Below are 19,186 nucleotides of genomic sequence, written 5' to 3' on the forward strand. Positions count from 1 at the left end.
CAGTATTTTTACAGTACATCTCCTGTTAAATTCGCAAATATTTCTGTCATTTAAAAACAGAACATTTCCGTATTTTTTACAGTGTATCCCCTGGTACGTTTTCAAACATTTTCGTTGTTTAAAAGCAACGCAAGTCTCCATTAACTGCTACTACCTCACAGAATTGTTTTCAGAAAAAAAAAGTTCAAATTTATTTTATGTGCCAAAAAGCTACTCCAACTCTTAAATCCAAACCATGTCCAGATAGCTGCTGTAATGTCATCCGTTCAACACACCAGCTTCCGCGCCTTCTTCCCAAGACCAAGGCTTCTATGTCGTACAATATAAGCGGAATTTTCTACGTATTTTTTATGTAGAAAATATGTTAAAAAAAACACCTTTTAAAAGTCTTTACAGAAAATTCCTTCACATTCTATGGTACATTCAACCATTTTTATGCACATTTTTGACCGCGTGTAAAAACCGGATTACAACATTACAATGACACCTGTTAGTGACTAGGAAATTAAAAGTACATGTTGAGTTGTTGGACTTGAAGAGGTCAAACAAAGAATGTTAAATAGTAAAAGAAAAAAAACACATAAGAAATGGACTGTGTTTCAATAATTAAATACACTTTACATAGTCACCTTCTGTTGATCTAACAGATAGATCTGAAAATCGGGATTTTCCAACTACATAATTAAATCTACATCAAGAGTCATTTTCCACTATACTGACAGGCTCACACACATCCCAGCCCACTGCTGACTGACAGTTCAGTCATTTATTCTCTGTGTGCATCATGAATAATGTGCTGGAGCCTCCAACATAGAGAGACAGAGACCTGAAACTGCTTGACCTGCCTGAGGGCAACAGTGGCTGCCTAGACCAGTTCACAATCCATCACAGACACAAACAGGACAAATAGCTGTTCATACACACCTGGGGGCAATTCAGAGTGGCCAGTTAACCTAACTGGATATTTCCGGACAATGGGGAGAAGCCAGAGTACCCAGAGAAAACCCACGCAAGCATGGAGACATTGCGCCCAACGCTACAACTTCCTTTATAAGTGGGTGCCAGCATATTGAGTGGGGCTGCAGCTAACGATTATTTTAGTTATTGATTAATCGATTGTTATAACTATTAATCGGATAAGAAAATTGACACATTGCAGATTTTTCATTTAAGCCTTTCTTTAGACAATATTAGAAATAAAGCAAAAAGATTCAAATAAACAAATAATACAATTTATTAAGAAAATAAACATTTTATTGTCTAAAATGCAACAACATTGCAAATGTTTGATCATTTGTAGCAAAGGATGCATCTGCAGCTAAAAAAAATACTTAGAACATGAAAAGCTCAGCCCTTTCTGCTTGACTTCGCATCAAAACGGATCAGAGTAGAACAGATAAAAAAAAATCTGTTGATTATTTTTTTGATTAACTGATAATAATAATAATAATAATAATAATAATAATATTGCTATAATTGGATAGCAAAATGTGTTTAATAAAAGATTTTGTTGCTTTTTTTACAGAATTGAACCAGGTGAAGCTAAAACTGTCATATGAGGAGTTTTAGATAGATTACAGGTTTTATATCTTAAATAGAAAACCTATAATTGTTTCTACAGCTTTGGCGTAATTACTGCTTTGAGTATGTTTTTTTCTGACTATGGCCTTTTTTCATGTGTACTCCAGTTAGCGATTAATCGATTACAAAGTTAGTTGACGATTACTTCACTAATTGATTCACCACAATTAATTTGATTAATTATTTCAGCCCTAATCTTAGGCCTAATTTCATTCTAAAAATTACAAATGAAAGTCTAAAGATGTGCACTCAAAGCTGCGGGACTCACTTTGTTGTGTACATCATCCCAGGACTGAAGGGCATGCTAGTTTTTGTTAGCTGTGATTATAGCCCCAAACTTTTTCCAAAAATGTAAACAAAAACATGTTGTATAGCCACAATAATTCTCCCTGAAACAGTTTGTGTTTCTAATTTAAATTAAGTATTGAAAAAAAGGCATTTGCAAGAGGAATTAATTTCTTTTTACTGTTTTTTATTTTTGGAATCGAGTCACTTGAGTCAGTCAATGAATCATTAAAGCCCTAAATTAGATTGATTTGTTTCCTCTGCTTTAAAACTTTTTGGATCTCAATCCAATTATGCATGTGCTGCACAAACAAATCCATTCTGTGGAAGATCTACCTTGAAACTTTTGTCAGCATATAAAGGATTTGTTATTGACAGGGTGCCAAAGCTCCAGACAGGAGACTCGGAGGTCAGGCATCAAAAGAAAGTCCGGCTCAACATCTGACAGCTGTTCTCTGGTTGCCTTTGTATTTAAAATACAAACTCTAAGTAAAAGGTGAGGTTTACTCTCCCAAGCAGCTCACTGATTAGTCTCCTGCACTTGAAGCATCACGTCAATTGCAGTGTGAATTAAAACCTGCAACAGGAAAGAGTAAGAAGTCCTATCCTCTTTCTGTTGGTGATTTAACTCCTCAAGGACACCAATTCAGAGAAAAATTGTTCTTTCCTTTGACAAACCATCCTCTGAATGCACCTTCCCACACGGACGCTGCTACCCACACACGGAGAGGAAACGGACGCAGCGTGAAGGCCAGACTCCACTGTAACAGAGTAAAGCTAGACGGTAACAATTATCAGACATTGGCGTGACTTGTCACAGCTTTCAAAGGCTTTCAGAAGCATCTTCACTCAAAACGTCAAATGTGTCAAAATCTCCTCCTGACGGCATCAGCATATAAAGGATTGAAACAATTTTCCAACGGTGTAAAGCATAAACGCAAAGATCAGCCTTTGGTTTAGTATTAGTGGGTGAGAAGGAGAGACAGACGAATGCTTTACAAGCAAAGAGGTTCAGTAACGTCTTGATTTCACTTGCATGTCTGAGGACAGATACAGGAATCCAACAGCAACACCTGGAGCAGTAGTGTGATTGGATGCACCACATTACGACAGGTCTGAGTGAGTGGGAGGTTTTTTTGTTGTTGTTTTTTTAAGACAGAGGCAGAGATAACAAGAAAAAGAGAGCGTATAGTGCATATACGGTCACAGAAGAAGGGAGGGGGGGGGCGTAAAGAAAAATTCCTCCCAAGCCACAATTAACCCAGACACAAAAGAAGGGAGCTGAGCTGCAAACACGCAGCTCTTTGGCACGGGTATCAACGCAAATATTCTTTCCAAATGTAGGCCACTGGCACACAGTCGAAACAGAGAAACATTCACGCACAACACAGCACAACACATGTGGGATGCAAGGCAAGCTCCGCGCATCGGACATGAAGCGGAAAGCAATCCGTCTCTCACCTGGACTGCTTTTTTTCTGTTTGAAGATGATTGGAGAAGGGTTCCACTCAATCAACCCTGGTTCTGAGGAAAGGAATGAAATCAGCCGGCACGCTGAGCCTGGGGTGAACACGTGCTCTCACACCAAATCTATTTGCACTGACATCTCTCTCTGCAATTTATGTCAGCCTTTATGCCCCTCTGAAATATATTTGTATTAGAGATAAAAAAAAATAAATTTAAAAAAGTGACTAGAAAGACCTTGATTTATCAAGAGTGATGCAACCAAAACAAAAATTTACAGCAGGTGAAAGGGAGTTAGTTCTGTTTAGCTGCTCAAAGCAATTGTTGCATCTGTAAATGTTCCAAGAAAGGCAGAAAGATAAAAACCAGATGGAGACATTTTTAGACCGAGACAGTTGGAATAAATAAGCAGGTTTAGGTGATAATACAAGCTCACCTTTTATGTTTAGTACATTTATTTTAGCCAAACATAAGTTTGGGTGATTTGATAAACTCATCGACCCTCAACCAAAGGCCAAGCCCTTCACCACCTGTTTGGTTTTGTTTCTAGAGCGTTTTTTTTTTTCTTTTGGCCTACGAGGGACTCTCTTAATGACGGTAATAAATCCTCTTTATTGAAGCCAAAAGACGCAGAAAACAGAAAAATACGTTAAGTTACAGAAGACGAGTTCCTAATGTGTGTTTATGGCTGGTTCGTATATTTTCCTGTCATTTGTGACATCGATGGGAAACGTTTTTTATGCATTTTTCTTCCTCCTGTCCTTTTCATATTTTATTCTACTTCTGCCTTGTGAAAAGTATTTTTTATAGCTTGTAGCGTAATGAACCGGATGGCGAACACGTAACGCTCATGCAGGTTTGTCGTGTTCGAGTCCTTTGCTGGAACTGCACAAGCAGCAAACCACTTTGGTTATGAAATTTACCTCTTTCATCCAATTTATAGACAAATTAATCCCCAAATAAGCGAGTTTGTATTTTTCTGGCAACTAATTCCTCACTTTCTGCACTTTTTTCCTCTAAATTGGCAAATCAGTCTGTTTATGTTTACATTATTCTACCAGGCCTGTTGCAATAAGCAAAAACTAAAAAATCTATTAATTGCATAATAAATTGCAACAAGCTCAATCATTTTGATTTGTATGATTCATCTTTTTCTTTTCTCTCTTTCTACCAAAAACTGGATGACAAAAGTCTTCAGTCTGATGGTGTCAACTTGCCATATTTTGAAGGACAATTTTGTTTTCAGAGACTAAATAATTCATTTATTTTGGATATTTAAATGACTTCCAGTTCTAGTGTAAAATGTCTGTTCGAATTTTAAGTGTCTTTGAGAATATGTTCTTTGATTATTATGTCATTATTATAGGGTTTCTTGAAAACGGTCTCAAAACAATATGATCATTTATCGCAATAACTACATCTCCTGCGCTGCTTTATTGTTAATCACCATTTGTTGGGCTGACAAATATCTGCTGTAAAAATGTTGCTTATCAAACAACCATACTCAAAAGTAAGCATTAAGCACAAAGGTATTCACACCCCTTAAACTTTTCCGCTTTCTTTCCTTTCTTTGCATTACAAACTCAAACCTCAGCATATTTTATTTTAAGTTTAAGTAAAAGGTACGCCACACTTCTCAGATTTCCCTGTTAAAATACTGTATGTACCATCCTTTTGATTCCACTTGACACTTCCTCGCAACTTTGTGTAGGTCAACAATGTCAAATCTCCAGAAAATACATGGACGTTTATAGATTGTAAAGTAACCGAATGTGAAAAAACGTAAAAGTGGAGTGAATACTTTAACAAGGCACTATTCATTATAGCTAATAACTAGAAATAAATGGAGGGTAAATGATTTATTGCTTGCCCTGAATTGCCCCGACTCGTTATTCTGTATAAGGAGAACATTTCTCACATTAACACGCACAATGTGCTAATCCTCGCTGTAACTGGATCACTTACGGCAGTTTTCTTCGTCGCTGTTATCGGAGCAGTCGTCATCGTCGTCGCACCTCCAGATGGTCGGTATACACCTTTTGTTGTTGCACTGAAATTGTCCATCCTCACACTCATCAGTGGCTGGAAGAAGAAGAAGAAAAAACGAGAGAGGATATCAGGGTCCAGGTGGATGATCACCGCAACAAGATGTTTATGGATAAGTGTAGCCCGTAGTTAGGCTGTCATTTGCAAATGAATACCTAATTGATATGCAGACTTCACTTGGGTCAACTGGAAGATGCGCTACAAGCGTCATTGTCTCCGTTTTCCACATTACCGCTCTGCTTTCTCGGGATATTTATGACTTCTAGGGCGGAGGGAGAAAGCAGAGAAGGCCCTCTGCTTCACACAGTTCTAAGCAGGTTCATTCAGTCTGGACTACTACACCGAGGCTGATACTACCTCTAATGCGGTGGGGTTATTGGAGATACTACAGCCGGGAAACACATGACTGGGACGCAGCTTGCCGCGTCCTGAACACATGAAAGCGGCGAAACAAGCCAACCCAGTCATAAAAGAGCCAACCCGTACCAAACGCTTATTAATAACGAGCATATTTTTCTGTTTTCCCCTTAAGCTATGACAGGCACGCGCGCACTGAGTACCACGGACGCCCCCAATTAAGCCACACGCGCCACCGTTCACACTGAACATCACTCACGCGCACGAGGGGGGGGGGGGGGGGGGGGGAGAAAACTACCACTATGTTTAAATACAACGCATTTTACTTACCTTTCAGGTAAGGCAGCCTGAGGATGAACAAATGGAAAAGAAACAATATCCATGTATCCGACCACATATCTGGAGGAGGTGACCGAGCTCATTCACAGCCACGAAACAAAGCCTGAAAGCCGCTCTTGTTGTGCCGCTGCCGCTGCCAGACCGTCCGCTGCGAAACACCCACTCACTCCTGCCTCCACCCCATTGGCTGGTCTGGTGGAGACGAAAGCGCGTGGGGCGGGGCGCCAGATTATTTTCCTCAAGGTTTCAGAATTGCAGTATTTTTTAAAACAAAAATTAACGTTTAAATTATACACTGAGTAGGCATAGCTTCACGATTCTTGACAGGTGAAGTGAATAGCATTGATTATCTTCATAGGGTCTTTAATCGATATGTTAGAAGCCAGGAAAATAAGCAAGTGTAAGAATGTCAGTTTGGAGGATGTGTTTATCCAGGTTGTTTAATGAATTAATAAATCAACTCAGTAAATGTTAAGATTTATGACTAAAAGAAGTTTCTGTGTCAGAGAAGATTTTAACCAGTTTGTGACAGCATAAATGCTAGTTAGCTAGCTGAACTTCCTTATCCAAGAAGTTTTTCTGAAAAAAAAAGGTACACATTGGTTGTGTTGTAAAGAAACAGTTTACCTGGCTCGTTGTTGGAATGCATTTTAAAAGTTTATTTATATATATTTTTTGAATACATGTGGTTTCAGCCTAATGCTTACTGAGAATAGCATTTTTGACATATGTTTGCATGAATCTCGTTTGTTGCTCAAACAATAATAATTGGTGAGGGCGGGGGCATCTTCCTGCTCATGAGACAAAATTCAACTGTGATAAACATCGCTGTTAGTTATGATTGTGTTTGAATATATAAATCATATTTGGTCACTTAAACCAAACTAGTTCTGATCTCTGCTCTGTTTCCCTCCATTTATCTATTTTCATAGTCATTTCTGTCTGTCTGAGGTCGGACTGTACAGCATTTTGACTGCAATTGGTCAGTTTCTTGGATTCCCTGACTTTGCAGTTCAATTGTTCTGTAACTTTGATTCATATCGTTTCTTCTCAGTCTGCATTTTTAATACTTTAAGCCCTGTCTCCAACACTGCAGGACTGGAAATCTTTGGTCCCCAAGGTGTGAAATTCTTGTTACTGACAAGACAAGAGCTTGACTGAAGAGAGGAGCTTAGTTTTTACGGTTACTGTGTCTCTAAATTGTCAAAAAAAAAAATACACTGCCGTAGTTTACAGACCACAAATCTGTCCAACAAATAGAATTATTCTTCCAAAATTGCAACTCAGATTTAAAATGTGCATTCTCACGTTTTCATTCTCTGATCATTTTCACATCCAAGAGAGTTCATGAGGAATTGAGTCACAAAAAGCAGCAATGGATCCATATATTTGTAGAATATAGGTTAAGATTGATGCTTTGAATGCCGTTCATACATCCGTCCCAGGAGAGAAGTCCAATATCTGTTGCCACAGGAGGTTGAAGGATTTCTCAAACATGCGTGAAAGAATCAAGGCAACATTCCAGCTGTGTTTTTGATGAGGGAATAACATTATAACATGATGTAAAGCTCAAAAAAAGTTGATTTTACATAACATTGCCTCTCTAGGCCATGTTAATCAAAATTACAATATATAAAAGTCTAAAATATTTCATCCTGTGTAATTAATCTGTAAAATATTAGTTTTCCTTTCTGAAAATTTTTACACTTTTTGAGGGTTTTATAAGTATGCAGGTACATCTTTTAGATGTACTTGTGGTGCATGCTGAAATTCAAGTGCCTTTGGGAACCTCAAAGTTTACTTATTGCATTATTTTTTGTTCAATTTAGCTTTTTCCAGGTTTCAAAAATAGTAATAACTTTATATAACTTAATCTACCACACTGACAAAAAGCAAAGCCCCAATAAAACTATATGTGGCTAGACTTTTTTCTTTCCTAAGTGATCTATTTGTGGCTGACTTGTATTCGGAAGACAAATACAGGGAGTAAAAACCTAGAATATGATTGTTTTCCAGTTTGTTTCACAGATTCCAGAGTAAAATGAATCTAATCTGGTTCACAACCTCCCACCGTTGACATCAATAAACGCACCATATTGTCAGCAAATATCTTTTTTTTTTTAACAAAACAAAACATCTCTGCAGTCGTTCGCTGATCTAAAGAGGTCAGCTTTGTAATTTATTTCACGTCACGAATGAGAGAATTACCAGCTGTCTTCCACCCAAAGAGTGAGTGTAAACATATTTAGAGCATGACAGGCTGGTATTAGAGGTACAGTAGAGACACCGTTTAAGGACTCGTTTATAAACCCAACCAGCAGCTCACTCTGCCGTCTCTCTCTGGAAACTCTTCTGCCCAATTATCAGCACTCGACCTCAAGGGATAATGTGATAACTCTCATCTACATGCAAATTATGAAAAAGTTAAGGTGAATTGTTAGCTTTAGGGGTTCTCAATGAAAGCTGCTCCTGAGAAAAAAAGACCCCATGTATCTCTTTTATTAACTAAACAACAGATAAACTGTCTTCCTAAACCAACAGCTGTGCATTTATCTCGTGGCGATAACAGAAGTTCACTTCCAGAGCTGCTTTTTTTTTTTTAAATCAGTCTACATCCGTCGCTGACAGACAATAAAATCATTTCAAATCGTCATAAGCTGGAGGATAACTTAATCCAACCTATTGTCTGTGTGGTAAACACACCAGGAGGTGCTTCAGGTGTGTGTCCTATCAGTGTTACGCCGATGATGAAGAGAAAGATTTACTCAACCTGTCCCTGAAGTCTGTCTAATTTACTTAAGTCACTGCTTTACACCACTGCTTGGCAGAGATATCCTCACTTAAATCATAGTAAAGTGATGTGCTAATATTCGCCACAGGCAGTCATAACAATATTAAGTCTCCTGGATCCTTGGCTGTTCATATTAGGATGGTCGCTAAAAACATGGATACCATTTTAGATCAAACACCTAAATGAGGGAAACTGCGTAAGCCTGTTTTTACCTCTGATTTTGTCTTGTGTAATATTGTTTTTTACATAAGTATAATAAAAACATGCAGGTTTTACATTTGCTAAAATATAAAAATGTTGTCTTCAATAGCTTGGAAACCAAGTTTTTTTATGCAACTTTTCACAAATATTCACATCTTACAGAAGAACGTATATCCGTCCTATCTTTTTTTTATTGCAAATATTTAAAAATTTTTAGTTTTTTTAAACCAAAGAAATATAAATATCATGTTTTTTCTTTAAAGAAAACAAGAAATATTCCTCAAAAATGTGAAATTGTCTTTAAAAAACTAAACTAAACAAAAACTCAGGTAACATTTGTGGCTCTAAACAATTGGTCGACTGCTGTCTTGTCAGTAGCTTAAACAGTTAACCAAGTGTTTGTTTTACTGGACTCTACGGTTGAAACCAGAAATTTACAAACACTTAATAAAAAGACAAACACATTTTTTTCTTACCGTCCAAAGTTAAATCAGACCAAACTTTTCTAGTTTTAGCTTAGTTAGAATTATCAAAATGATTTCTATTTGCTAAATTCCAGAAAATGTGGCGAGAACTTTTTTTTTTTTTTTAATTTTCCTTGTAACTTTCATGAAATTCAAAAGTATTATATCAGGATTTTGTGACAGGCAACACAAAGTTGCAAATAACTGAAGAGAAAGAAAGAGATATAATTTTTTATGCACAGAATTGTGAAAACTAGTGTGTGTGTGTGGGTGGGGATGGGTGGGCGTGTGTGTGTGGGTGTGTGTGTGTGTGTTTGCATTCAGCCTCCATCAGTCAGTACTTCAGTAGAACCACTTTGATGCCAGAGGGGAGTTCATTATTCAAAGCAGTTTAGAGTTTTCTATCTAACAAAACCCAGCAGATTGCATCAAGTCATTGATTTGCAACATTCACACCTCATATCCTCCCATACAAATTACATTATGCTAAAAATAGAACATGGCCTGATAGTTTTTACTTCTTGAGTCTCGCTGAAGTGAACCAATAAGTTCTAGTTTTGACTGCGATTAGATAATTTATGAAACAAAGTACGGCACAAAAACAACAACAAACACACCCCCAGTAATCAGTTGATAGAAATGAATCAACTACACAATCTAGACTGGATTAAGAAAAGTGTGTCATGAGGATGAAATTATGCAAAACTGAATTAATTGCCACGCAGCATCAACATGCAGTGCCTGATGTTTTCACAGCTCTATCCATTATGGAGAATATCTCGCCTTTCTGTCTGTGTTTTCGCCATCTTCCCTGATTAATACCGTCTCAAGCTCACTAAAAGTCCTGTCTAATTATACCGTTTGGTCACATTAGGAGCTCTCTTAAGGTCTGGGGTGTTTTGTGTATAAGCTTTAGCGTACTTTTGTGAAGTTGGGACCAGATTCGTTGGCTGTGTTTCTCGACCTTAAGCTAGAACTTTTCCAAACTCATACTCTATAAATCTGTTTGATTTTATTTTAAGAATTTATCCAGGTTCCATGTATTTACTAGATTTAATGTTGCACTGCTTGAAGACCTGCTGATCAAACCCTCTGGCGCGAAAAACTAAGCAAGCACTATATGCAACAAACAGCACTGCATTAGAGGGAGCTCCAAAATGACGGCAGAAAAATCATTCCTACCTTTTTTTTCTTTTGAATTACGTTTTTGTCGAGAGGGAGCTCAAAATGGAAAGGCGGGAAAGAAAGCTTTCAGAGTAGAAAACAAAAAGAAATGGAAGACGGACAACGATAAAGAGGGATGAAAATAGCTTTTCAAATGGGTTGACAGACAGTAGGGAAGTTATTTCAGTCTATCAATAGGAAGCTTGTAAATATTCAGGTTAGCTTACTAGTTAACGTACCAACTAGCTTACTAGTAACTTAGCCTAACCTGGTAAGCTCACTAGCTTAACAGCTTAAGAGAAAGCTAGCAGTAAGTTTACTGCTTACTGGTAACAGGACGCTGCAGTAATGGAAACTGGCAGTAAGTTAAGCTAGCAGTAAGCTAGCAGGCGTACAGGTAAACTTACAACCTGGTAAGCTAACTAGCTTAGCTTAACTGTTCTCATGAGACTACAGCAAACTGTTATCTTGCAACTGTGTACTGTAGTTACAGATGCTGTAGTTACAGATGCTGTAGTTACAGATGTATTGTAATACACTTCAGAAAGTAGGCAGCTGCTCACCTGATCAAACCTGTTTAGAACTGTTTTCACTTTACAAACAGATTCTCAGGGTCTTTGAAACCAAATTTAAAAAGGGAAATCCTTTGACAATTTTACATTAAAAACAAATGTCAAATTTAGTTTGTTTTCTTGATAATAATAGAAACTATTGTAATAGACTGAACCTCTACAGGCTGTTATGAAAAATGACTAAAAGTCAAATGCAAAGAAAAGGCTCTTTTTCACAATAGCTGTTCTTGGTGGTGAAATTTTGAGCAAAAATTTGATACCTGTAATTATTTTTATTCTGTTCTACGGTGAGAGCCGACCCTGAAGCTACCGTATCCCCCAGAACCCATCATGCACCAGGGAAACAAGGCGCTCGGAAACATCACCTGGGAAGCTCCGGTGATTTTCCTTCAGCTATTTCTAGCGGTAATGAAGCAGATTTATCATCATAGAACTGAACATTTCAGCCAGCCAGCTGGGAACACCATATATAAAAAAAGGTCAGGGAAGTCCATTAGCTTCTACACAAGTTTCAGCGCACAACAAAATCCTTCATCTTTCCTAATTTGCATCTGGGCTGTTGTGGTGAGAATCATCTCAATGCCACAGTGTGGGAGCAGGAGGGGGGAAATCAGAAAATAAATCTTGTTTTTTTCCCCCCTGGTTCCCAATAATGTTATCTAGCTTCAAAAGCATGCAGCTGGAGAGACACCATTTTCCTCACGTACAATCTGAGCATGTTGAAATGCACAGAAGCCCAGCTTGTTTCTGACGTGAACAGCCTGCAGGAAATGTCTGACCGGGTCCACCTTTGGTCTTTGAAGGAAATGTGCTGAGCAAGCACAAAGGTCTAGTGGGGTTTTTTTTTTCTTCTTTGCAACATTCAATCAGCTGCCGGCGCAGGTCCTGACAGGTATTGTGGCTGAGTTACAGTAGCCATAGAGGGACTCGAAGCACTAACATAATTAGATTTAGAGACCGTTGAGACTGTTGTTGCTGAGAAATACGAGAACTACATATTTACATTTATTTCCACCTTTATTAAAACCACAATGTTGAATTTAGCGAGCTTAAATGTCCAGTTTATCCTTTCTGGTTTATGTCCTTTAACAGATTTGAATAATAAAATGTTAAAAAACCCAGTTCACCCAAATCACACAGCCACCATTTTTATTTGCCTCCTTAGGGGGGTTGAACCAACATGGAGGAACATTTCTGTTGATTTTTCAGGTATAGAAGCTATTGAGTCCCTTTGTCTAACCCTAGCATGGTTTTCCTTATTTTATAGCCACTTGCCATTAAGATTCTTGAATTGCTCTCATGCCTTGTAAACATGTAGCCGGATCTTTATAAAAACTCATACCTCCGCCACATCGTTTTTAAAAAAATAATATCATACACCTGGGATTGATTTCAGAAAAGTTTTTATCCATATTAACTTTGCACAAATATGCCAGAGTGTTTTAAATATGTCAAACCCATAGGAGGCAGTGTAGCACCAAGCTAAAAACCTGTCAGCCAATGAGAGTGCTTCAAAACAACCACCACTTCCTGTTAGGAATTGAACATGGCGCTAGGAGGTTCATTTGTGTGGACAGATGTAAAAGGTTGAGCTACGTGTACATGAAGTTAATAAAACACAAGACGATGTGGATGTAATGGCCCATTATTTGTCTCTGATCGTAACGCGCAGGACCCCGAAATCTTTGTTTTCCCATGCATACATGAATACAAAGTTTTCTCAAACTAATGATTGGAGTTTTGATCAATAATCGTTTTTAGCATGTCTAAACAATTTTTGTGTGGATGAAAGGTCAAAATGCTTAAACATTGATTTGTTTTCCCAGATATCCGGCTATGTACTGACTAGACTTACACTGACTTCACCTAGTTTAGACTCCAGAGTAGTTTGCTTCAAGTCTGGTGCCATGGGTCCCACCAAAAAAAGGAGGTTGACATCACAGGTCAGGGGTCAATTTCTAACTCAATTCCTGAGTTCAAGTATCTTGGTGTCTTGTTCTGGAATGATGGTTGGATGGAACAAAAGACAGACAGAAAGACACAGAGGTGACAGGCTTATTTCAGTCTGTAAATTAAGTTTGTTTATGCAGCACATTTCAACAACAAGACAATTCAAAGTGCTTTACATCATGAAAACAAAAAGTTATTTTTTTAACTGCTGCTCTGACTGCTGAGAGGCTGACAGAAACCTGCTGCAAATAGCTAATGATTGGCTTTTATTTCACTTCTTAGTGATTTGGTGCTTTTCCTTTAGAGAAACTGAATGGTTTTTCTTTTAGAGGTGGATGGAGGTTTTGTTCATCAAAAATGCACTTTGTTGTAATCGAAAACATTTTGTCTTAGGGGTAAAATATTTCGGAACATCTTTTATTCTCATGATCACAGATCTGATCTCAGCTGTCTGATTTATTGTGTGTGAGTGTGTAACAAACGTCCATCATGATGTTAATCCAGCTAACAGTCTGGGTTATAGAACACACTAAAGTCTTGTGAAGGTTTTGGCCGTAACACTGTCAGCAGTTTAGGTTGAAAACTTACTTTTTGGTGCTGATTCTGGTAAACGTCTACAAAAAAAAAGAGGCTCCCTTGTTCTTGTTGCCTGGAGATCTCAATTTATGGAGGTCTTCAAGCAACTATTGTTGATTTACCTCAGAAAGTAAGCGAGAATTTTGGACCCCACAGCAGCTCATCAACCTGGGGATGGATTTAAACACCTTAACTCTCATCAAAACATGAGCAAGAAACGTTGCATTTTTCTGAAATATACCAATCTATGTGCTATGGGTTTAAATGTTCAATGGCATTCACTTTGTAAAGCAACTTACTGGAGTAAAATAACATTTAGATAATATTGTCATTTATTAGAATGTACCTTTGTTGCCTGCGGTGAAAAATTCAGGCATCTGCTGGGGCACCAGCATCAGAGACTCCTTTAGTGATGAAGAACCCCGACTGTCTTGCAGCAATAACTTTTTTGCTTCAAGGTGGAGAATTTTATCACCAAATGAATGTTATTTACACCCTTTCATATTTAAAATGGTTGTTATTTGTATTTTTATTCACTGTTCCTGTTGGATTAATGCAGAATTCTTGACGTAACATAAGAGAAGCCTGAGCCAAGACACCAACGAATTTGAAGTGTGCAGTTGAGCTTAAAAGCTGTTTGATTTTTCAGATTCTGTGTCTTCATGTGGATTCCGCAATAGTTTAAAGCCAGAAACCTGCTTTCACAAAACTGTCTGCGGAGTAGGATTTGTTATTGTAACCCGTGCGGCTGTTTAAACTTAGCTTTTGCTGCCCCCTGGTGGTTGCTTACTGTCCACAAAAATCTAAAACGGGAGACAAGTGCTGAATGATTTTATTTTTATTATTTTTTGTTGTTGTCGTTTGTTTCTTTTGACAGCTCTCAATGTGACAGTTTCATAAATTATTTTAGACAAATTGTGGAGCCTGCGGGAAAATTAACAATAATACATGTCATAGGAACACAAACAGATACTTGAATATGTGTGTGTGTATATGTTATGAATAAATCACTAAAATATGACAAACCTTTTGGCTAGCTGACATTTTTATGTCTGCTAGCTGGACAAGCAAAGTTATAAAGTTGTCTAACAAGAAGTACTTCTGAACCTCATGCAGCCTAATTCTGTCTATGTAAAGTAGGAAGGCCATGTGTATTTCATTCTTTCATGTGTTTTTCTGTTACAGTGTCAATTTGTTAAAAAAGTGGGAAAAAAAATAATGAAAATCTTTGAGAAGAATGCCTTATTTTTCCACGTGATTGTTGGGAAAATTTGCCCGTGGCGTTTGTTTTTTCTAATTTCAATCAGAAGATGAATCAGAAAAATGAATAATAAGAAGGAGACGCAACAAGAAGAAAGCCGATCTCTGCCAGAAGCAAACTGTGATTTCATTTTTCAGCAGTTCTTCAAGAGGAGTAATTGATTGAGCTCTGTTCGAGTTTAAAACCGCATTATTTGTCCATTAGTTATAGCTGGGTTTTTGGTGAACCACAATAACGGAAGACAGAAATTTTTTTTCCTTTTTATTTTTTTTTTACTTGCAACTCATTTATTGCAATAAATCAAATAAGCAATTTAAACTGCTAGCTAGCTAACTGAAAGCCCAATAAGATTTTTTTTCCCCTTTCTTATTAGACAGACAAATTTGATTCTCTATAGAAAGCATCTATAGAGATCTATCTTATCGATCTATCTTATCCTGCGCCATAAGCAAAGTAACTAGTAACTATTTTTAGTCAGTTACATTTATTAATTACATTTACCTGAAAAATATGTAGTTTTGTTAGTAGCTTTACTACGCTGCACTTTTTACTTTGACTTGACTAATGTTATTATGTAGTAGTGCTACTTTTACTTCAGTTTAATTTTTGGGTACCACCTTTATTTCTATCAGTATTTAAGCTTTGTTCTCATCGAAGTCTGTGGAATAAAAATAAAGCAAACAGTAGAGAATATTTATCAAATTATTTCATTTGAACAAATCCTATTGGTGCAGAGTTTAATGTTGTAAAGCAGATACAACTGGCGCTGTCTGTGAGTCCAGCTCAGTGTGTGAATGACGCCATGCTTAGGATCACAGACTCACCATTATCACTTCACACTGACATCACCCGGTTCTCCAGCGCGCTGCCCCGGGACCCCTCCGTGTCCCCCACCCACCGCCCACCGCCTGCCTCCTGTAGTGCAGTCATTGTGTTCGCTTGTCTGCGTTGGGGCGAAATGGGACAATGTCACCAATCTCTGTGTCCAAACATGATCCAACAGGCCCGCTGTGACCTGTCTTTTTCCCACTGAGCCAAACGGGATGGAAGTTGCTGCGTGATGACAAGAGAGGGGCGGGTGAGGGTCCGCCTGGCACTGGGGTAGAGAATGTAGAGAGGACACAGACCGTCGATCGGTGACAACGGTACGGTCAGGAAACTCAGAGGACGGCCACGGGGATTAGGTAAATTCTCTATCTCCAGACAGATTCACACTGTGTCGGTCTCTGGCTCTGCGCTGTTGGATCCTCTTCAGTCCTTTGCCTTCAGCTTGGATCAGGATTCCTTCACACTCAACATCTGGCTTCATGTTTTCAACCCGCTGCTGCATATGAGATGGCTGCTGGACCACTGGACGTTCTTCATTTAGGAAAAGCTGTTTTTAACTTCAAATGAGCATCATCTTGTATAAGGAATAAACCAAAGCCTAGCAACTGGGGAATGTTCCCTACTATTGTTTGACCAAAAACGCAGAGGGATGGACGACACATGATTGTCAAAAAACTGTGAGTGAGTTGATTTGAAGCAACAGTTATTGTTTAAAATCGACTTTTTCAAGCTTTACATCATGTTATAACATTCCCTCATCGGAGACACACGTGGAGTGTTGCTTGGATTCTTCCACGCATGTTTGAGAAATCTTTTAGTCTCCCATGGCAACCATTCAGCTGTGCAAAACTCTTAGTGGGACCTAAAGCCGCCTTCGAGGACGACGCTGCTCCTTGGACGTACGGCTTCCACGCTTCAGAGCTTCCCCACTCAGCTCCTTCAGACTAGCAGGTAGCAATTAGCCAACACCTGATGGAACTGCACATGTACCGAGCTCACTGTATGAGGTACTCCTCAGTAAAACACTCGTAAAAATGCTGTTAAAGTTGTGATGACTTCCTGAAGGCGGAGCTTCAGAATGTGAAGTAGTTTCTTAAAGAAATAGAGGCTCAATTTCAAAGTGTTACATTACAAAGTCAAATTTCTTTTAAGTCTTATTTGATATATGTAGCATTTTTATATGTATGTTACTGAATGTTACTGGATTGTGATAAGAAATAGTGCTATGTAACTAGAAAATACACAACATTACCCATTTTTTAAAACTTTTTTCATGAACATAGACCTCAATCTGGTGAAAGTGTTGCATTCTGAGCACTAGTACAGCATCAGTCGTGGCGTGCCATGCCTGAGATGCAGACCCTTTACTACAGTATGCGCCGGCCCCCAAGCCTCTACCTGGACCCCTTGGTCGCGCAGCAGCAGCACATCCTGGAGGAAGAAGTGCAGTTCTGGTGGTTCCGAGACCCCAGACGGTCCTTGTTTTGCTACTGTGCCTCGGTGGCGCTCATCCTGGGACTGGGCCTTGGTGGAGTGGGGCTTCTCTCCACCACTAACAGCCTCTCTGTGGAGTGGCGTCTTGGAGTGGGAACCACGCTCTGCCTCCTGGCCCTCGCCGTTCTACTCAAGCAGCTCCTGAGCTCCGCCATCCAGGACATGAACTGCGTTCACAGTCGCCGTCAGATCGAACGGCTGCGGAGCGGCGGGAGGGCCGACCCGCCGCTGATTCTGGCCGTGGGGCTGGCGGTGACCCTGTGCGGGACGGTCCTGCTCTGCGTGGCCACCGTGGGCGGCCGGAGCCACGACAGGAGGGAAATGTCGGTGTCTGGGGCGGTGCTTGTGGCCGCCGGCGCTGGCATGGGCCTGGCCGTCGTGGGCTACAGCGTGACGGTGCATCTCAAGAGGAGAAGGGATCAGAGGATGAGGAGGAGGCTGAGGGTCAGGAGGGCGAGGAGGCTGGGCGGTCAAGGAGTCCGAATGTTCAACGTTTCGCCTCGACAGGCAAGTCAAGCCAGGAGAGACGTGTCTACCAGCAGGACAAGTCTGATCTGAACGGACCAAAGGTGGAAAAAAAAAACCTGACCAGAACACAAGGACAAAACACTGCACTGAAAGAGAAACTAATCTAATAAAGGTTCAGTAGCTGCGTTTCCATTCGCCGTAAAGTAAAAGCAAATTGAAATCACAAAAACAGGTTTGCTTAATGGAAACGCGGCAATTTAGAAATACAGTAGATGTATTTTGCAAAACTTTTAGCGCATCATGCGAGTCACATGATTAACAGCCAGATGTCTCTACTGGTGGAAACGACAAAGAATACGACAGGAAGTGGTAGGTGGATGATGGTTTGTTTTTTTCTGCCACCACCAGAGCTCTCACAGCAATTACACAGTTCATAAAAGGTTGTGTGTAATTCTGTCATGTTTAATCAGTAGCTTTTCTGTAAAATTGATGACTCCCAATTTTCCCCAAAACGACGCATACGTAGCCACTCCCAAGCATAAGGGGCTTGTCACTCCAACGCCTGAATAAGACACTGACATCTCCTCTCATTGCTGATAGATGATGAGCGTTAGCGCCATGGCTGTGTGTTTACATCCGTCACTTCCACGATTTTTAATCACTTATCCAGGAACCAGGTTATTTCACATGCAATTACAATTTCATTGTTTATTTCATGGAAACACTGCAGTTCTGAAATTGTGTTCCCCCCTCCTGACATCAGCAGAATATAGACAAAGATTTGCGCATATTTATAATGAAAACGCAGCTACTGAGAGACTTTACGCAGAATGGAGACATGCTGACAGTAATAGGCCAATGAATCAATAAAGACGAATCCATCTTTCTTTTTGGCTTCTTGATTCCCAGTTTTTAGAAAAGCGGGTATTTGATTGTACAACCTCTTCGAGAGGAAGGGTTCTTCATCCAGTCGATAATGACCCGGTGTTGGTCAGATTTCATCTAGACTCATATAAATTTGACCTCTGAAGGTAAAACCCACACAACAGATTCAACACAGTGATAATATAACAACCAAAGAAGGAAACCTTTGTGTGAAGGTACACACTAAGGAGGTACATAGCAGTACTCCTTGGATTGTCATTCTAACCTCGGTTTTAAAAACAATCATAAAAGAAACATTTGTGATTGTGTAATATTTTAAAAGGCAGTGATATATTTGACCTATTTGGATAGTTTCACTCCTCATGCAGGTGTTTGAGGAATCCTCAGGCAAATTGATGGGGACCAAAACGTCATGTTCACTGTGCTGCTCTATTATCCATTTAATTATGCCATTACTTTA

At 39.2% G+C, this 19,186-nt stretch overlaps 2 protein-coding genes across 4 annotated transcripts in view; one reads left to right on the forward strand and one right to left on the reverse strand.

Moving 5' to 3' along the window:
• The window catches only part of LOC116722060 (low-density lipoprotein receptor-related protein 8-like), a 97,696-nt gene extending 91,471 nt beyond the window's left edge, over window positions 1-6,225 (reverse strand). For all 3 annotated transcript variants that reach the window (XM_032566169.1, XM_032566170.1, XM_032566168.1), the window contains exons 1-2: window positions 6,064-6,225; window positions 5,296-5,412 (exon numbers count right to left, since the gene is read on the reverse strand). In XM_032566169.1, coding sequence (XP_032422060.1) covers window positions 5,296-5,412; window positions 6,064-6,130 — 184 coding nt within the window. In that variant the 5' untranslated portion in view covers window positions 6,131-6,225. The remainder of the gene's footprint in view (window positions 1-5,295; window positions 5,413-6,063) is intronic.
• Window positions 6,226-15,981: 9,756 nt separating this feature from the next.
• tmem125b (transmembrane protein 125b) lies at window positions 15,982-18,728 on the forward strand. Its single transcript, XM_032566601.1, has one exon. It carries the CDS (start codon window positions 17,224-17,226, stop codon window positions 17,929-17,931), a length of 708 nt encoding a protein of 235 aa, XP_032422492.1. The 5' UTR covers window positions 15,982-17,223; the 3' UTR covers window positions 17,932-18,728.
• The last annotated feature ends 458 nt before the right edge of the window (window positions 18,729-19,186 follow it).

Source organism: Xiphophorus hellerii, chromosome 6, assembly GCF_003331165.1.
Source record: "Xiphophorus hellerii strain 12219 chromosome 6, Xiphophorus_hellerii-4.1, whole genome shotgun sequence".
NCBI classification, from domain to species: Eukaryota; Metazoa; Chordata; class Actinopteri; order Cyprinodontiformes; family Poeciliidae; genus Xiphophorus; species Xiphophorus hellerii.

Excerpts from the sequence above, each read along its gene's own strand:
- tmem125b (XM_032566601.1), top strand. The coding sequence starts at position 17,224 with ATGCCTGAGATGCAGACCCTTTACTACAGTATGCGCCGGCCCCCAAGC.